Source organism: Pteropus alecto, unplaced genomic scaffold (assembly GCF_000325575.1).
Source record: "Pteropus alecto unplaced genomic scaffold, ASM32557v1 scaffold271, whole genome shotgun sequence".
Lineage (NCBI taxonomy): Eukaryota > Metazoa > Chordata > Mammalia > Chiroptera > Pteropodidae > Pteropus > Pteropus alecto.
Genome location: NW_006430730.1, coordinates 281,791 through 299,629, shown reverse-complemented (window position 1 = coordinate 299,629; position 17,839 = coordinate 281,791). Strand labels below are relative to the sequence as shown.

The 17,839-nt window shown below is 49.7% G+C and overlaps 2 protein-coding genes, 1 non-coding gene and 1 pseudogene across 3 annotated transcripts in view; 3 read left to right on the top strand and 1 right to left on the bottom strand.

Annotated features, from left to right (window-relative positions):
• Nucleotides 1-7,846, top strand: part of FCGBP (Fc fragment of IgG binding protein) — a 37,183-nt gene extending 29,337 nt beyond the window's left edge. Inside the window, exons 17-21 of the mRNA XM_006905432.3 lie at nucleotides 41-614; nucleotides 1,642-1,841; nucleotides 4,019-4,402; nucleotides 7,312-7,583; nucleotides 7,707-7,846. Coding sequence (XP_006905494.1) covers nucleotides 41-614; nucleotides 1,642-1,841; nucleotides 4,019-4,402; nucleotides 7,312-7,583; nucleotides 7,707-7,716 — 1,440 coding nt within the window. The 3' untranslated portion in view covers nucleotides 7,717-7,846. The remainder of the gene's footprint in view (nucleotides 1-40; nucleotides 615-1,641; nucleotides 1,842-4,018; nucleotides 4,403-7,311; nucleotides 7,584-7,706) is intronic.
• Nucleotides 7,847-9,964: 2,118 nt separating this feature from the next.
• Nucleotides 9,965-10,083, top strand: LOC112484519 (annotated as a pseudogene).
• Nucleotides 10,084-13,568: 3,485 nt separating this feature from the next.
• LOC112484387 lies at nucleotides 13,569-13,687 on the bottom strand. The gene has a single exon (XR_003048015.1). It is a non-coding gene; the product is annotated as a 5S ribosomal RNA (ribosomal RNA).
• A 3,269-nt stretch (nucleotides 13,688-16,956) lies between these two features.
• Nucleotides 16,957-17,839, top strand: part of FBL (fibrillarin) — a 9,902-nt gene continuing 9,019 nt past the window's right edge. Inside the window, exon 1 of the mRNA XM_006905401.3 lies at nucleotides 16,957-17,082. Coding sequence (XP_006905463.1) covers nucleotides 17,073-17,082 — 10 coding nt within the window. The 5' untranslated portion in view covers nucleotides 16,957-17,072. The remainder of the gene's footprint in view (nucleotides 17,083-17,839) is intronic.

Genomic DNA, 17,839 nt, shown 5'->3' with positions numbered 1-17,839 from the left:
GTGGTTCTGAGTCCTTGACCCAACTGACCCTTCCACCCAGGTCACTGTGGACGGCGAGACGGTGGCCCTGCCTGTGGCTGTGGGCCACGTGCGGGTGACTGCCGAGGGCCGGAACATGGTGCTACAGACCACCAAGAAACTGCGGCTTCTCTTTGATGGCGATGCCCATGTCCTCATATCCATCCCCAGTTCCTTCCGGGGCCGGCTCTGCGGCCTCTGTGGGAACTTCAATGGCAATTGGAGCGACGACTTTGTCCTACCCAGTGGTGCTGTGGCCTCCAGCGTGTACGCCTTCGGAGCTGCATGGCGGGCGCCCAGCTCCTCCCAGGGCTGTGGCGAGGGCTGCGGGCCCCAGGGCTGTCCTGTGTGCTTCGCAGAGGAGACGGCGCCCTATGAGAGCGTCAAGGTCTGCGGCCAGCTCAAGGACCCCCAGGGCCCCTTCGTGGCCTGCCACGCAGCACTGAGCCCCTCTGAGTACTTCCGCCAGTGCGTGTACGACATGTGTGCCCAGAAGGGCAACAGCACGTTCCTCTGCCGCAGCCTGGCTGCCTACACCGCGGCCTGCCAGGCAGCTGGCATGGCCGTGAAGCCCTGGAGGACAGACAGCTTCTGCCGTGAGTGTCCGTAGGACCCCCAAAGGACCCCAGACCAGGCTCGGGGACATCCCCTAACCCGTGCCCTGTCCTGTCTGCATCTCCCTGTGAAGGGCTCTCCCCCCATCCCACAGCACGCCCTGCTGGCTCCCCTCGGCCGCCGACTGGCCCTTCCCAGACGCCTTTGCGGGGAGGGGGGCGCCCCAAAACCCAGACCAGCTCTTCCTCAGGGCTCATCCTGGACCTTTCCATGGTGACGTGGGAGGGCAGGGTGACAGGTCCGAAGCTCATAAGACAAAGCCTGAGTCCTCGGCTTACCCAGTCCCCACCCAGGAAGGGACCATATTTCCTCAGATACCCCAGGACAAGGCTGCAGCCCCCTCAGGTCCCAGGACTGCACCTCTCAGACCCCTTCAGTCAGGGGTTATCCTTCAAACCCCCAGGGCAGGGCTGTGTCCCCTCCCACTCCCCAGAACGCGGCAGTGGCCCCTCGCACCCCCAGAGCAGGGCTGTGTCACCTCGGTTCTCTCCAGGGCAGGACCTGCGCCCAGGGCGGTCATCCAGCTCCGCAGCCTTAGATTTGTCTTCAGTGCTTGGTGTAGATATCACCTGCCTCCGGCCCTGAACTTCTCCTGCCTGCCAGCTTCAGGGCTCAGTGGCCTCTGGATACTTTCCCCTGGGTGTTCTCAGGGTCCCTCACCCCTGCTGTGTTCTCATGTGACATCGGCATTTCTCCCCAAACCCCATCCTCCTGTTCTCTGACTCTGGTCCTCATCTTGGCACAGCCACACCATCCAGCAGTTGTTCAGCTGCAGCCCAGGGCCAGAGCCCGGATGCTTCCCCTGGGTCCTCAGCTCTGTTTTGCCTCATCCCGGCCCTGACCCCTCTGCTGGGCCAGCAGTGTCTGTCCCACAGATATGAGCTCCATAGAGTGAGGCCTGGGGCCGTCTTCGCTGCTTGTGTCCCCAGGGCTGGGTGGGCAGTGGGCCCTTTCTTTCCTCAGTGTCTGGGTGCAGGCGTGACCCCACCCTGCCTCCTGTCCCCACAGCACTCCAGTGCCCTGCCCACAGCCACTACTCCGTCTGCACACGCTCCTGCCCGGGCTCCTGTGCCGCCCTCTCCGGCCTCATGGGCTGCACCAGCCGCTGCTTTGAGGGCTGCGAGTGCGATGACCACTTCCTGCTCTCCCAGGGCATCTGTGTCCCCGTCCAGGACTGCGGCTGCACCCATGATGGCCGGTACTTGCCGGTGAGCGGGGTCTCGAGATGGGCGGGGAGGGTGGAGGGGCTTGCGGAAGACTCAGAGCTTCTGTGCCGACCCCCTCAAGGTTGGGGACCGAGAAGCGGCCAGCATTTCCCAGCCGTGTGACCAGTGCTAGTGATGTTCTTGTATTAGTTGCCTGTGGTTGCTGTGACAAATGACCATGAACTTGGTGGCTTAGAACAAGAGAAATTTATCCTCCCACAGTTCTAAAGGCCTTAAATCAGAAATCACATAACTGGGTCAAAAACCAAGGTGTCCTCAGGGCGCCACTGTCTTCAGAGGCTCTGGAAGGACCTTCTCCCTGCCTCTCGCAGCTTTTGGTGGCTGCAGGCATTCCTTGGCTTGTCTCGTCTCTGCCGTTTCTGCTTCTGTGTCACATTCCCCCTCCTCTGTGTGTATCCTTAGGATACACATGACTGCATTTAAGGCCCAGTCAGGTAATCCAGGGTGATCTCTCCAGCTCAAGATCCTTAATAGCATCAGCCTAATGTAAACACCCTTTTTCCATGTGAGGTAGTAGTTACTGGCTCCAGGCATTAGGACCCGGTATCTTTGGGTAGGTTGGGGGCGGGGAGCTGTTATTCCACCTCATTTTCTTCATGCATAAAATGGGACTTATCATCATCCTGGTGCCATAGGTGTCTGAGGGTGGGTGCGATTGCACATGGAAGACACACACTGAGCCCTGGGCCTCGCCCTCCCCTCCGTGTTCATCACATGCAGTAACAATAAGAGCAGTTTACAACAGAACAGCAGGTAGCGCAGCTAACGATAGTTTAATTACTTGAAAGCTGATAGCTGGTTTATGTTTGTTATTGATGTTTTTTGAGCTCTTACTAATCACTGAGTTTGCATATTTATCAAATAAAGGAAATTCATCAGAGTTTTATCAAGGGCACAAAGGTAGGCTAGAGGGTCTGGGAGTACAGGACTCCTGGGGACGGAGATGCCAGACTTCTGCCTCTTCCTTCAGGTCTCACCACCTACAGGAAGCCCTCCTTGATCCCCTAGGCTGGACTCCCACAGCCCCCTGTCCTTTTCCGTCCCAGCCTGGACCATTCTGCCTGTATTAGGTTTCTTGGATCTGTGAGTCTGGGCTGGAGATACAAATGTGGGAGTGATCAGTATAGAGTTGTTACTTATTTATTACATTTCTTTATTTATTGTAAAGTTTTCAAACTTTTAAAGAATTCAAACTTAAGAAAACCACAAGAATAATACAAAGAACTCTTGCATACCGTTCATTCAGGTTTTCAACTATTGACTTTTTCCCTCTATATAAATACATATATATATGATTTTTTTTTCTGAATCATTTGAGAATATGATGTAGACACCTTTACCTTTAAATACTTTAGCATGGATTCCCCAAGACTAAGGAAATTCATTTAATATGACCAGAGTACAATTCAAAATCAGGAAATTAACACGGATTCAATACTATTATGTAATCCAAAGATTTTATTCAAATTTTAGCGGTTGTCCCAATAAAGTCCTCTAAAACAGTCATCCCCTTGGGCCAGAGTCCAAGTGAGGATGAGACTCTGCTTGTACTTTTCCGTGAGATTTGATGAAATCACCAGGTGGTGAATGTAGGTAGACAAAGAAAGGTCTGAGGGTGGAGCCCCAGGCAAGGTATTGTTAGGATTTGGGAAACCAGGAGAACTTGAAAATGCGGTGAAGGATGAACAGCCAGTCAGGCAGGAAAAAAACAGGAGAAAGTCGTTTCCTGGAATTGGGTTTCTAAGCTGCTGCTGCGATGCTTCCTGCCCACCCCACCAGGGTCAGTTAGCTTTTGCCAGCTTACAGACTCCTCCAGAACATAGTAGCATAAAACAATTATTTGTACAGTCCACAATTCTGCAACCCTGCAGTTTGGGCTGGGAGAGAGGGAGGCGGGGGGTGGGGAGAGAAAGAGAGAAGGCAGCTGTGAGGTCTCTTGAGGTTTAGGCTTGAACCTGGCACAGCATTGCTTCTGCTGCATTGTGATAACCAAAGCGTAGTCTTAAGACCACCCCCAGATTCGTGGGGAAGGGGAAATAAGCTCCATTTCTTCATGGGAGTCGTGGCAGAGTCACCTGCATGGATCCAGAGGGTGGAAGGATTGTGGCCATCGTCACAACCCTCCACACCGCCCTTCCCTGGTCCCCTTCTGTGCACAGGTGAATTCCTCCCTGCTGAGCTCAGACTGCACCGAGCGCTGTTCCTGCTCCCCAAGCACCGGCCTGACGTGCCAGGCGACCGGCTGTCCTCTCGGCCACGTATGCGAGGTCGAGGCCGGGGCCCGGGACTGCTGGGTCCCCCCTAGTCTCTGCACTCTCTCTGTGGGCACCAATCTCACCACGTTCGATGGGGCCCACAGTGCCATCAGCATCCCCGGCATCTACGAGCTCTCTTCCCGCTGCCCGGGACCTCAGAAGACCGTCCCCTGGTACCGTGTGCTCGCTGATGTCCATTCCTGCCACGGCAAAGTGGAAGCTGTGAGCCAAGCTCACATCTTCTTCCAAGGCGGACTGGTGACTGTGACACCACGCAAGGGCGTGTGGGTAAGCCTTGGCCCCGGGGTGGGGGTTGGGGGGACATGTCTCCCCCGGGCTTTCGTCTTCCTGTGGCAGTGTCCGTCCATTCCTGGCTGCCTGCCCGTCTTGCTATGTGTTTTCTTTATCCAAGTCTCTGCGGTTTGGCCTCTGGATTCGTATTGGTCTCAATATTCCAAACTTAGTCCCTCTGTCCTGACTGAGTTCTTGAGGTGCAAAAATGCACTCAAGTAACTTACCAGTTTTGATGTTGGTGTTAATCCAGACAGAAGACTGAATTCAAATCGCCTTGAGCAAAGTGAATTTATTGGCCCACATAACTAGAACATCCAGGAGTAGAGCCTCAGGCATGGCTGGATCCAGGTGCCTGACAGTATTATCTGGGTTTATACCTCCATCATTTAGACTTGCCATTCTCCAGATCAGCTATATTCTCCATGATTCTCTATAATATTTCCACGAGACAGAGACTATTATCCCCATTTTACACAGGGAGGAAACTAGGGCCCAAGAAGATGCGCTCATTTACTCAAGTCACTCTGAGAGTGCCTGGGAGCTGCAGGTTTGCACCCACCACTGCTTGTGCTCTTAGCCACTTTGATGAGAACCAGGGGCCGGTCGTGCCTACGTGACAGCTGCCAGGGCGAATTCCAAGTGCAGTGCTCCCACGGGAACTTCCCCAGGCTCTGTCCGTTCCGGGCCACTTGACTCTCCCCTCAGTTGTCCTTCCGCTTGCTCTCGGGAACCCCTGATGCCTGTCCTCATTGGCCTCATGAGTCCCTTGCGGCCCCAGGGCCCCCTCCCTTCCGCCTCCTGACTTCCTTTCATTTACAACTGCTTTGCGTTTGCCGAACTCTGTATTTCTCACCACCCCAAGTTCAGATTTCTGAGAGAGAGGGTCTGCTCGGCCTAGCTGATGGGCTAATGCCCACTCATAGCCTGATTGTTCGTGGCCCACGTGGTAGAGCCCAAGACCCAAACCCAGACGTCTGGCCGCACCAAAGTTCCCAGACGAGGGTGCCTGTGTTTCAGAACCTGTGTGTTGATTGCAGAGGCATCCACTGGCGTCTTCCGGGCCCGCCGAGGAGATGCTCCACCCTCCTCCCCCAGCGGGCGGTCTACACCGCCAGTGCATGGAGATGGACTCACACTCAGCCCCGTCGGAGGCAGGGGGACGGGAGTTCTCTCTTCAGAGTAATCTGGCCCAGTCACTCCTTTTCCCTGGCCATCTGCTTGATCCATAATTTAGGTTAACAGACACCTCCTCTTGCATCTCAATCAAGAAACGATTCTCTACACAGTGGATAGATGTTCTAAAAACGTGAAACAAATCAGGTCATTCTGCTGCATAAACCTCTACAGTGGCGTCCCAGAACAGCGTTCCAACCTCGAGCCACCTCCCTTCCATGACCCACAAGGCCTCCCTCGTGTGATCTGACTCCTTCTGGCTCTCCAACCCCATGTCCTACACCTCCTTCCCTCATTAGCTATGCTAACGACAGGCCACGCTGGCCTTTATGCTATCTGTACAGCAGACCAAGCTCGTTCCCACCTTGGGGCTTTCGCGTTTGCTGTTCCCACTGGCTCAGCGCTCTTCTCCGCGATCCTCTAAGGGCTGGCTCTTCTCGTGCTCCAGGTCCCGGTTCCAGCACGGCTTCTGCAGACGGGCCTTTCCTGACTATCTGCGCATGCTCTCGCTCTGCATCCGTCTTGATGCTGTTACTCTCTCTTATTTCCTTCAAGGCACTTATCACTATCAGACGTTACCCATTTTTTGTGCTTGTCACCTTTCTTCGTCACTAGAATGTAATCCACAGGTGGGCAGGGATCCTGTCCATCTTGGTCATCACTTTGTCCCCAGGACCCAGATCAGGCCTGGCACCTGTAGGGTACCTAGAGAAAGTCTGGTTTTGTGACTACATTCAGCCCTGTTCGCTCTACTCCAGGCCATGGGCTGGCTAACGCAGGTGACTGTACTTTTAAAGCTTGCAGCCTGGCTAAACGTTCCATTCACCTCTCCATCTCTCCTTCGCTGCATCCATCCCTTCTTCCTTCCCTCCTTCCAGCCACAGTTATTTAAAGGAAAAAAAACTCACAAGGTTACCAAGGTTGCCAGGTCCACAGCCTGTGATTGAGAAAGAGTCATTTTCTCACATGATTATTATGCTTGCTAGGTCCTTACTTGTCTCCAGACATCAGCATTGAAAAAATAAGGGAGAAGTTGCTTTCGTCTCTCCAATCATCTGGCAGAAGAAGACTCAGACACAAAAGCACTTAGAAAAAAAGGACTCTTCTCTCTAGGGAGTCTAACTTTAGAGAGATGAACTCGTTAAGGGAGACAGACAACAGTTATTTAAAGGAAAAAAAACTCACAAGGTTACCAAGGTTGCCAGGTCCACAGCCTGTGATTGAGAAAGAGTCATTTTCTCACATGATTATTATGCTTGCTAGGTCCTTACTTGTCTCCAGACATCAGCATTGAAAAAATAAGGGAGAAGTTGCTTTCGTTAGGGAACCAGTAACTTACAGGACAAGCTCAAGTGTTCTTTTATTTTGAAAACTAGAACCAGACAGGATGACACTGGGATTGGTTCGTTTATCTATCTGGTACAAAGTGCATCCCCCCACCCCCGCGGCCTCCCTTGGAATGTTGTGTACATGCATGTTTACCCACCGATCCATCCCTCCACCCACCCATTCTCTAGCCTCCTATCTGTCCATCCAAATCGCCAACTATCTTATATATCTACCTCCCCATACAGTGCCTCCTTCCAGGTCTTCATCTCTTTCAGCATCTGCCTCTTGGCGTTTGCTCCTTGCACTAGTCATCTTGCTTGGAGTCTCCATCCTGGTAACACCCCAGCTCTTATGTGGCTCTGGCCTCACCCCTGCGTCCCCCGCCCCACCACTACCACCAGGTGAATGGTCTCCGAGTGGATCTCCCAGCTGAGGTGTTAACATCCGTGTTCGTGAGTCGGAATCCTGATGGCTCTGTGCTGGTCCAGCAGAAGGCAGGGGTCCAGGTGCAGCTGGGTACCAATGGGCAGCTGGCTGTGGTGGTCAGCAGTGACCATGCTGGGATGCTGTGTGGGGCCTGCGGAAACTTTGATGGGGACCAGACCAATGATGGGCATGGCTCCCAGGGGAATACAACGGTGGAGAGCTGGAGAGCACAGGACTTCTCCCCATGGTGAGGATGTAGCCTGGAGGCCAGGCTACTTGGGGCAGAGGCACCCGGGGCCTCATGGGAAGGGGCAGTCAGGGGTGGATGCTCAGTCTGCAAGAGGAAGTGCTAAGTGTTTGTCTCTTGCAGCAATGGCTGACAAGTCATCCACTGGGAACGAGGACTTCAGCACCTGAACCCCAGCGGTTGCAGTAATGGAAGGACTCACCATGTCGCTGTGTGCCCTTCCCTGCTGAGCCACTGAGGCCAACTGTGAGAGCATTGAATAAATACCATAAGCTAAGCTACATGCCGATCTGTCTGTCTTACGCCTTCTTATTTCTGACTTTTCTTTCTGCAGAGCAGGTGTCAGATGCCTGGGGCATCTAGCACATGGTGAATGTTTATTGGGGTGTGAGAGGATGGATGGATGGATGGATGGATGGATGGATGGATGGATGGATGGATGGATGGATGCATGGATGGACTGAGAGAAGGGTGGGTGAGGAAATGGGAAGACAGAGATTAGAAGAATGGGTAGATGAAAAGATGAATGATTGGATAGAGGGAAGGAATAGAAAATGGAAAGAAAAATAGCTCCTAGCTTTATCATTTATAACCCTAGCAAGTCAATTTCTCTGTCACTTGGTTTCCTCACATGTCTTAGTCCATTTAGGCTTCTGCAACAAAGTACCATAGAATGGGTGGCTTATAAACAACAGAAATTTATTTCTCACAGTTCTGGAGACTGGGAAGTCCAAGATCAAGGCACCAGCAGATTCAGTGTCTGGGGAGGGCCCTCTTCCTGGTCCATAGACGGCAAAAGGGCAAGCAAGTTCTCTGGGGCTTCTTTTATAAGAGTGCTAATCTCTTCATCACCTAATCACCTCCCAAAGGCCCCACCTTCTAATACTATCATTTTGGGAATTAGATTTTAACATATGAATTTCAAGGGGACAAAGACATTCAGTCAATAGCATCCTATTTAAGGTAGAGTTAATAATAGTACCCACCTCACAGAGTTGGAGTGAGGATTCGATGTGTTCGTCCAATCCACAAGGCAAAAACTGAAGCCTCTCTTCTCTCCCAACCTGTCCCTACTCCTCCCACCCCAGTACTCAGTCCAGCAGCCGGAGAACGGGGAATGGTTCTTGAGTTCTCCCTCTCCTTTGGTTCTTGAGTTCTCCCTCTCAACAGACTAACAAATCCTGCTGGAATGTGTCAAAATATACCTGAAATCTGCCTGCCTGCCTTATCATCCTAACTCACGTCAGCCACACCAATATGCTATCTGCTTTTCCCCTCCTATGATCCATTCTCACAGCCATACATTTCTGAAAATAGAACCATCGGCCATACATTTCTATTATGATAAAGTCCAATTCCTTTACCTCGTCCTACAAGACCGCTGCCAGTCTCTTCTGACGCATCTGTCACCGCCCTCCTTGCCAATTATGGCTTGGGAACCTGATCGTTCACTGTACTGAACATGCCTAATTTTTCCACTTCAGTCCTTTGCCATACGCTGTTCTCTCCATTCATCACACAACGAGCTGCTTCTCGTCCTTCGAACGTCAGCTCTCATGTTACTACCTTAGAGAGCCCTTCCGTGATAACCTTACTTGAAGTGGATTCCCTCTGCGACCCTCTGTCCCAGAGGCTTGCTTGCTTCTTTCCTTCACTTTAAAATTACTTTTAGTTGACTTTCTGCCCAATTAGAAGTAACTCAAGGGCAGAGACTGTGTCTGCTTCACTCGCCATTTTACGGCCAGCACCTGGCACCGAGTAAGCGCTCAGTATGTACTTGAATCAACAAATGACTGACAACAACTTGGAGGAAAGATTGGGAACGTATCTAAACTAATAAAGGATTCATATCCGCAATATGCAAAGAGCTACTGCAAATCGATACAAAAAAAGACAACAGCCCAATTAGAAAAAAAATGGTTGAGACTGTAAACAGGCAATTGACAGAAAAAGAACTCCAAATGCGTCGAATGCCTTCACTGTGTCAGGTTATTCATGTACAGCATTTCTCAGCTTCACAACCCCGCAAAATAAGTACAGATACAAAGAAACAGGCTTAGTGAAGTTAAATAACTTGCCCAGGCTAACGGTTTCTAATGATAGAGCCTAGATTTGAATCCAGATATTATTACCAAAGCTGTTCCTTTCCATTGACTTTTTTTTTTTTATATTTAAAATACAACTTTATTCTGATCCTAAATGAAAAGGAACGGGAATAACAGTAACAAACAAGGTTTCACCTCTGAGTATTGTGATGTGACTGTAGCGGTCCTGCAATGGAAACTCAATAAGGGGACATGGTTCCATGGTGTAGCGGTTAGCACGTCTGCTTTACACACAGAAGGTCCTGGGGTCACGCCCCAGTGGAGCCACGGTCCATGGTCTACAGCCACGCCGCCCTGAACAAGCCCGATCCCGTCTGTTCTCGGAAGCTAAGCAGGGTCGGGCCTGGTTAGTACTTGGATGGGAGACCACCTAGGAAGACTAGGTGCTGTAGGTGTAAATTAAAAAAAGAAAAAGGCAAGAAAGGAAAAGGAAAAAGAAACTCAATAAGAACACTGCGTCCCAAAACAGCTAAATATGCAGGTCCAAAACATGAAAGTACTTTAACTGCCACATTCGCTCCGAAGCCCATTCATCTCCTTCAGCATCTCAAAGCTTAAGCACATGTTCTGTTAGCTAGATAATAATGTGGCAAACACGCTGCGCCACCGATAACTCAAGACCCTCGCCTATAAAACTAGACTTCTGGCGCTGGGCTCCAGCTTCACTTTCTCACGGGTCGGGTCGTCATCCTCATCAGCAGATCAGCAGAGTAGTTGTCTGAGCAACCTCTAAATCGTGCTCATGCGATTCTGTCATAGCTGGGTGCGTGATAACCTCCGGTGGGGCGAGAGCAGGCAAGCCAACAAACTCCCATCGGCTTTCCAGCAAGCCAGAGGGAGCGCTTTTCAAAGTTGTGGTTACTTTTGGCTGAAATGTCACAGTACTGAAGGTTCTTCTTCCAGTGGAAGACAATTGATTTTGCCTTAACTTTCCTGTCCTTGATATCCACTTCATTGCCACACCACACGGTGGGATGTTTTCACATGCTCGGATCAAATCTCCATGCCAGTTAGGCGCATTCTTGTAAGTTACATCAAACGTTACACCGGGCTTGGATGTAATAGCCACCTGTCAGTCCACCAAACTTCTCCTGACCAGCCGTGTCCCACACGTTGAACTTGGTAGGTCCTCCACTGGCGTGGAACACAGTAGGTGGACCTCGACACGCAAGATAGCTACATACTTCTTCTCAAATTCACCAGTTAGATGACGTTTCGCAAATGTCTTTTTTCCAGTCCCATCGTTAACAACCGATACAAATTTGAACTGAACTTGGGGCTCTCTTTGGGGCAGCCATCGTGATATTACTTCCAGAAGTGTCTCCGGGCCCGTCTGACTCCACTGACTCTAGCCGTTGAGTCCCACCTAGGCTCAATCTCCTTTTGAGAAAAAGAATCAAGAGGTCCTAAAAATAAAGAAGAAAAAGTTCATAGAAAAAGGAAGTTCATAGAAAAAGTTCATAGAAAAAGGTCCTAAAAATAAAGAAGAAATAGTTCATAGAAAAAGGAATACAAATTGTTCCTAAAGATAAGAAATGCTCGATCCCACCTATATTCAGAGAAATGCAAATTAAACTGTCCTGAGACACCACTTCTCACTTATCAGATAGGTAAAAATAGAAAAACTCGACAATATATTTATTGGGAAGGCTATGAGGAAAAGAATACTGTCACATCTTAGGTGCGGGTGCAAATGTGTAAGTCCAACACAGGGCAACTTGGCAGCATCTGGCAAAATTACAGGTGTGTTTTCTCTTGACCCAGGACTCTCACCTCTAGGAATCCAACCCAAAGACACAATGACAATAAAAGGATGTAAGGCCGAGGCTGTTCATCAAAGCCCCCTTCATAATGGAAAAAGACTGCAACGACTCAGACGTCTGTCAGGAGGAGACTGACAGACATCTGAGTCTGTCTACGCTTCATCTCCATGATGGACAGCTATGCAGATGAAAAATAGGAACTATCTCTAGACCCTGATCTGGAGTGATCTCCAAGATATATGGGGAAGGGAAGAAAGCAAGGTTAGAAAAGCGTACGTAATAAAGGAGACGTAAGAGAAGGGGCACGATGGGCTTTGGGGCACGGATAATATCTGTTGACCTGGGCGGTGGTTATGTGGATTATTTCCTTTGTGATAACTCATAAAGCTGCACAGTGACGTGAACTTTTCTGTAAGCATCTTGTAATTCCAAAAAAACAGTTTTAAAATTAATAAATTGTAACCTCTGAAGATCCTGGAGCAAAGAAAATGGGTTCGTGTGTTGTGTGTGTGTGTGTGTGTGTGTGTGTGTGTGTATCAGAGAGAGAGAGAGAGACAGAGAGACAGAGACAGAGAGACAGAGAGACAGAGAGACAGAGAGAGAAGCGGGGTGGGAGAAGACAAAGTATGCGAGGACCTTGCCCAGACTCAGATTTGCACAAGAAGCAATTTTCAAAAATCACATATTTTAGGCTGTTGAGGAAATATGAATATGGACATGTTACTAGATTATCAAAAGGACTTCTCGTTAATTTCGTTAACTGTGATAATGTAAGAAAATGTTCTTTTCTTTTAAGAGATGCATATTTAAGTAGATGGGGTCAAAGAGCCCCATAATATTGGAATTTGCTTTAAAATACTCTAGCAAAAAAGGTGGGGCAATAGATAAGGCTGATGAAATGTTGATTGTTGCAACTGGATGATAAGTAAATGTGGGTTTCTGTAGGATTTAACATTTTGTTAAAAACATTTTTTTAAATTAATCAAGTTGTGAAAGTCCCAGTCATAACAGCCTCTGAAGAGTTCTATCTACTTGGTCCTAATTTAGTTTTTCAGTGACATGTGTATGCGGCACTAGCCCTTAGGACACCACTGTGGCCATTCCTTCATTCTAATAAATATGTTTGAGTACCTGCTATGTGTTCAATTTCAGGCACCTTGCGTTAGGCTGAAAACTTCTCCAGAAAGGACAATCATGTGACTAGAAGGTTAGAACTTGCGGCACCCGCCCACCCACCTCTGGGAACAGAAGGGGGACTGGAGATTGAGTTAGTCACGAATGGCTAATGACTTAAGCAGCCGTGCCTAGCTAATGAAGCCTCCATAAAAATTTTAAACATCGGGATTCGGAGAGCTTCCAGCTTGGTGCCCGGAGGGTGGCACACCCAGAGAAGGCACGGAAGCTCCATGCTGCTTCTTCCATGCCTTGCCCTATGCATCTCTTCATTTTGGCTGATCCTGAGTTGTAGCCTTTATAACAATAAACCAGTAACAGTAAGTAATACATTTTCCTGAGTCTTGTGAGATGTTCTAGCAAATGATCAAACAGAGAAGGTTGGGAAACCTCATTTACAGCCAGTCAGTGAGAAATATGGGTGGCCTGGACTTGCCATTGGTGTCTGAAGTGGGGCAGTCGTGGACTGAGCCCTTAACCTGCGAGGTCTGATGCTAACTCCAGGTAGTTAGTGCCTGAACTGAACTAATTTGTAAGTCACCAGTTGGAGTCTGCAGAGAATTGGAGAATCCTTTATTGTGGAAAACTCATGCACTTGGTGTCAGAAGTGAAGTGTATGAATACAGAAACAGGTCTTTTATAGCATATGAGGTGACAGGTGCACTTGGCTGGTAGATACAGAGACAGGACAGTGCAATTCTCTTGTGACCGCTTCTGCTCATTCAAATGGGAAGCGAGGTCATCAGCTAGGAGTAAGAAAGGAGGAGGTTTCGGGGTTCGATGAGAGAGGAGAAAGTGTAAAATAATCTTTCAAGAAAATAGATCCAACGACTTTGGAAAACTGTCAATTTCTTTTTTTTTTTTTTCTAGGCAAGGCAATTCTTGTGACCTCACAGATTGCAAGGACCTTTTCAGCTTACCATCCTTTATTTTTTTATTTTTTATGCCTACAGCACCTGGTTTTCCTAGGTGGTCTCCCATCTAAGTACTAACCAGGCCCGATCCTGCTTAGCTTCCGAGATCAGACGGGATCGGGTTTGTTCAGGGTGGCACGGCCATAGCCTCAATTTCTTAAAAAGATAAACATACTCTTACTGTGGGACTCAGCCACTTGACTCCTAGGACTCTTCTCAAGAAAAATGAAAGCTTATGTCCACACAAGTATTTGTGCATGAATGTTCATAGCAGCGTTATTCATAATAGCCCCAAACTGGAAACAACTCAAATGCCTATCAACAGATGAATGAATGAAAGGTGATATACCGTAAAATGGAATCCTCAGCAATTAAAAGGAATGAACTACCGATAAACACGACAGCATGGAACATGATGCCAAATGACAAAAACCTGATGGAAAACGATAGATTGTATGGTTCCATTTGCATGAATCGGGGTGACGGAAGTGTTCTGAAACTGGATTGTGGCGAGGGTTGCACAATTGTATAAATTTACTGAAATTCATTGAACTGTATACATAAAATCGGCGGATTTTATGATATGTAAATTGTGCCCTAATAAAACGTTTAAAAATTAACACGTTACCAATAAAACTAATAGGGGAAAAAAATAAAGTGGGAGATTGAATGCATTAGGGACATGTGATAGGATGGCTGGGCGGTGTTCGGCTTTGTGGTCATGAGCACAAAATGAGACCAGACAGAGTAGGGAAGGTGTTTTTCTCCATCCACATTCAGCTGCCAGGGTGCAGGTGTAGAGGAGGTGGAAAGTCGACTCAATAGGATGAAAAAGACAGAAAAAAGTACGTAGTGTGAGGGTATGAGCAAAGGAGTGGTGATAGCGATGGATAGGGAGTCAGGCTGGGTGCGGGGAGTAGTGTGGTCGTGAGCAGGGGAGGGACAGGGCAAAGGTGGTCAGCTTCGTGAATGTGAATCGTTTAGGCTGAAGGATGGTTGGAGCAATAGCTTTAGAGAGACTGAGCGGGAGAGACAGGAGGTGAGGGGCAGACGGTGAGATGCGTGGAACTGAGATTCTGTAAGGGCTGTTGTCACTGTCTGAGGACTGGTCTTTCTCCTCCACCGGGCTGGGACCTCTGGGCTGCCACAGTCACTCATCACTGTGTCCCCAGCACAAATTCTAGGTGTGACTGTGGGAAGGAAGGGTTGGGCGGAAGACAAGATCGCCAGAGAAGAGGAGGCCAAGGCATCGAGAGGCCAGAATGTTCAAAGGATCATCTACTTGAATTTGCAAATCACCAAGAATTATAATAGGAGCAGCCTGAGTGGCAAGGAGCCTGGAGCTAAAATGTTGATGTGAGTGCGATGACTTGGGGGTTGATAGAGCTGGCAAGGAGAGTGGGAACAGGTGCTGTAGTATAAACTTCAAAGTTAAGGGCTTAGGGAGGAGGCAGAGAGAATGGTTTAGAAGTGGAAATGAGAAGAGGATCTTATTCCACATCACACAGGCCCAGTGGGCATGAGGGCTGAGAAGCGGGGAACAGCCCTTGCTTGGAAGGGCTGCTCAGAAAGGCATATCTTCAAAGGAGAGCTAGGAAGGTCAAAGGAAGCTTCAGAGGGAGTCGAGATATAGGAAGATGTTGGGAGAAGCCCTCAGTGCCTCCCCCAGGTCGCCTTAACCATTCTGCCTGTACCTTCCCCGTTCTGGCCCTGACCTCTCTGGGCTGACACTAGGTCCTATTCTGTCTCCCCCACTGGACTGGCGGCTCCAGGAAGGCAGGGCCTGGCACCATTTTAGTCACTGTTGTGTCCCCAGCACAAGACCAAAAGGTACCCACTAATTGCTCAGTGAGAGTGCGAATTTCAGATCTTAGCAGCAAGTTGACAGGTGAAGTCCCCAGAGTCAGACGATGCCAGGATTCCAGAAAACAGAGCTGGTGACCTTAAATTTGCACTGAACCCTGAGTATTTGTGTCCTTTAGGGAAAAAGAATTTTCGATTGGAAAGCAAACAGTAAAATCCATAAGTAGTAACATTATCCTGAATCAGAGCCAATTTAAATTATTGCACAGCTCCTGGAAATTCAGAATAGATTCAGTAGATTTTCCATTTTAATATTTAAACGAATTGTCAGAAATGTTTCTGTGCTCTGGAACACCCTGCCAGAGAATTCAAAACGTCATGGGTTCATTCACTCATTCAACAATTTACTGAGCATCCGCTCTGTGCCAGGACCTGTTCTAGGCATGGAGTGATACAACAGTGAATGGAACAGACCAGTGCTTTCTCCCGGATGTTGTTGTAATTTCTCATAGTAGCACTTGTTTGGCTTTGGTGAATGAATATAGCGATGAATATTAATATTAAAAACTACAAAGCATAAAATTCTCAATACTTATGCAGAACTGCTCACTCTCCACCCGTTCCTCTGCCTGCACTCCGATCTTGCCCATCCTTGTCGCCTACCTGATCCATTGCAGCGGGCCCCTTCCATGGTCTTCCTGTTCCCACTCCTCCTCCCACACTGTTTCCTACATGCAGCCACAGTGACCCCATGTCAGATGGTGTCCCTTCCCTATTCGGGACCCTTCCATAGCTCCATCTCATTCAAAGTAAAAGTTAAAGTTCTCGCCACACAATTTTTCTTGTCACCTCTGCTTTCATCTACTCCCGCTCTGCCCTGCTCACTCTGCCCCAACCATACTGCTGCTCACTGTTTCTCCAACCCTCCTCGCCTTTCCTGCCGCAGGGCCTTTGCACCTACAACCCTCTTTGCCTGCAACTTTCTTCCTCCAGATAAATGCATGCCTCACTGCCCACCTCCTTTAGCTTTCTGTTCAAATGTCACTTGACTCATTCCTCGATTGCCCTATGAGAAATGTCACCCCTCCCCCAAAGGAACCTATTCCCCGTTTCCCTGCGGTTTTTTTCTTCAAAGCACTTATTGCTTTCTAACATTCAACGTTAGTAACTAGCTGGGTATCTGCTTTCGCATTCGAAGATGAGCTCCGGGAGGATGGGGATTTGTATGTCTTGTTCACTGCTGTATTCCCAGCTCCGAGAACAGTGTCTGATACAGACAAGTGGACAGTAAATGCTTTCCTAATGTATGAATGGGAGTCCAGAGTCCCGTTCATGGGGGTGGAAATGGGTCAGAGAAAGCTTTTCGGGGTAGAGGTGATCTTAACGAGTTAACTAGGACTAGAGAAGAAGGGCACAGGGCACGGCCCTTGCGAAGGCTTGGGGATGAGTCCTGATTACTGAAGTGCTCGCACATGAGAAGGCAGACGCAGGAAGCGCATTTAGCGTAGAGACCGCAGCTCAAGTAAAGGAAGCGCGGCGGGGAGTAGAGGGGGCGGTGCCGGCGCGCGCCGGGCTCTGGGCGGGCCTGAGGCTCAAGGGGGCGGGGCTGCGTGGTTGCGTCACACGCCGTACGTCCGCGCGCGCCTGCGCTCCTTTCCACGTGCGAAAGCCCGAGACTCGTGGGGCTCCTGGACGCCGCAGAGTCCTGATCCTCGCACCTCAGCGCTCGCCATGAAGCCAGGTGCGGGCTGGGGTTGGGGTTGGGGGGTCAGAGACTGGGACGGGCTGGAATCGGGGTGCTCGACAGGGATCGGAAAGGCGAGGCCTTGGCCTGGGGACAGAGGTTCTGAGACCCGGACCCAGTCTTGTGTGGGGACAGGGTCCTGGCTCTGGTAGGAGAGAGTCTTGGTTCCGCCCCATGATCGATTCTGAGCCTGGGGTTCGGGTTCCTGGTCTGGAGATTTGTGACTGGCTTAGGAGGTCACGGTCGTGAGTCGAAGGTCTTGGGCCTGGGATTGTGGGGGGTCCTGAAATAGGATTCGTCTCATCGAGGCTGTCATTAGGAGCTTTGGATATTGGGCCAAGGGCAGCAGCCTGGGGTACTGACCCAGAGTCTGGATCCAGGCATCTGGGGCGGGTTTTGGTGATCTGTCTCGGTTAGAAGGTGGAGAGTACGGGAGGTGGATCTGGGGGCACCCGTTTGCCTCCCCTGTCGCCGCCGCAACCATCGTCCGCTTGGCCCCCAACCCAGCTTCTCGGAGAGAGCCAGAGTGGATGAGAACTTCCCACTGGATAGTATGTGGTCCTCTCTGGCCGGCTTTCCTGCTCACTACTCTCCCGAGGGGGCGGGTCCCTGAGGATGGAGTTGAGATCGTGGGCCTAGAGATTCTCAGCTCCGCGGTGAGATGCAACAAGCCCACATTTAGATTGGCGTGAGGTCGGAGAAGGAGGTAGTCACAGGGCATGAGTGGCTTTATTCATTCGATTTTCCTTGAGAT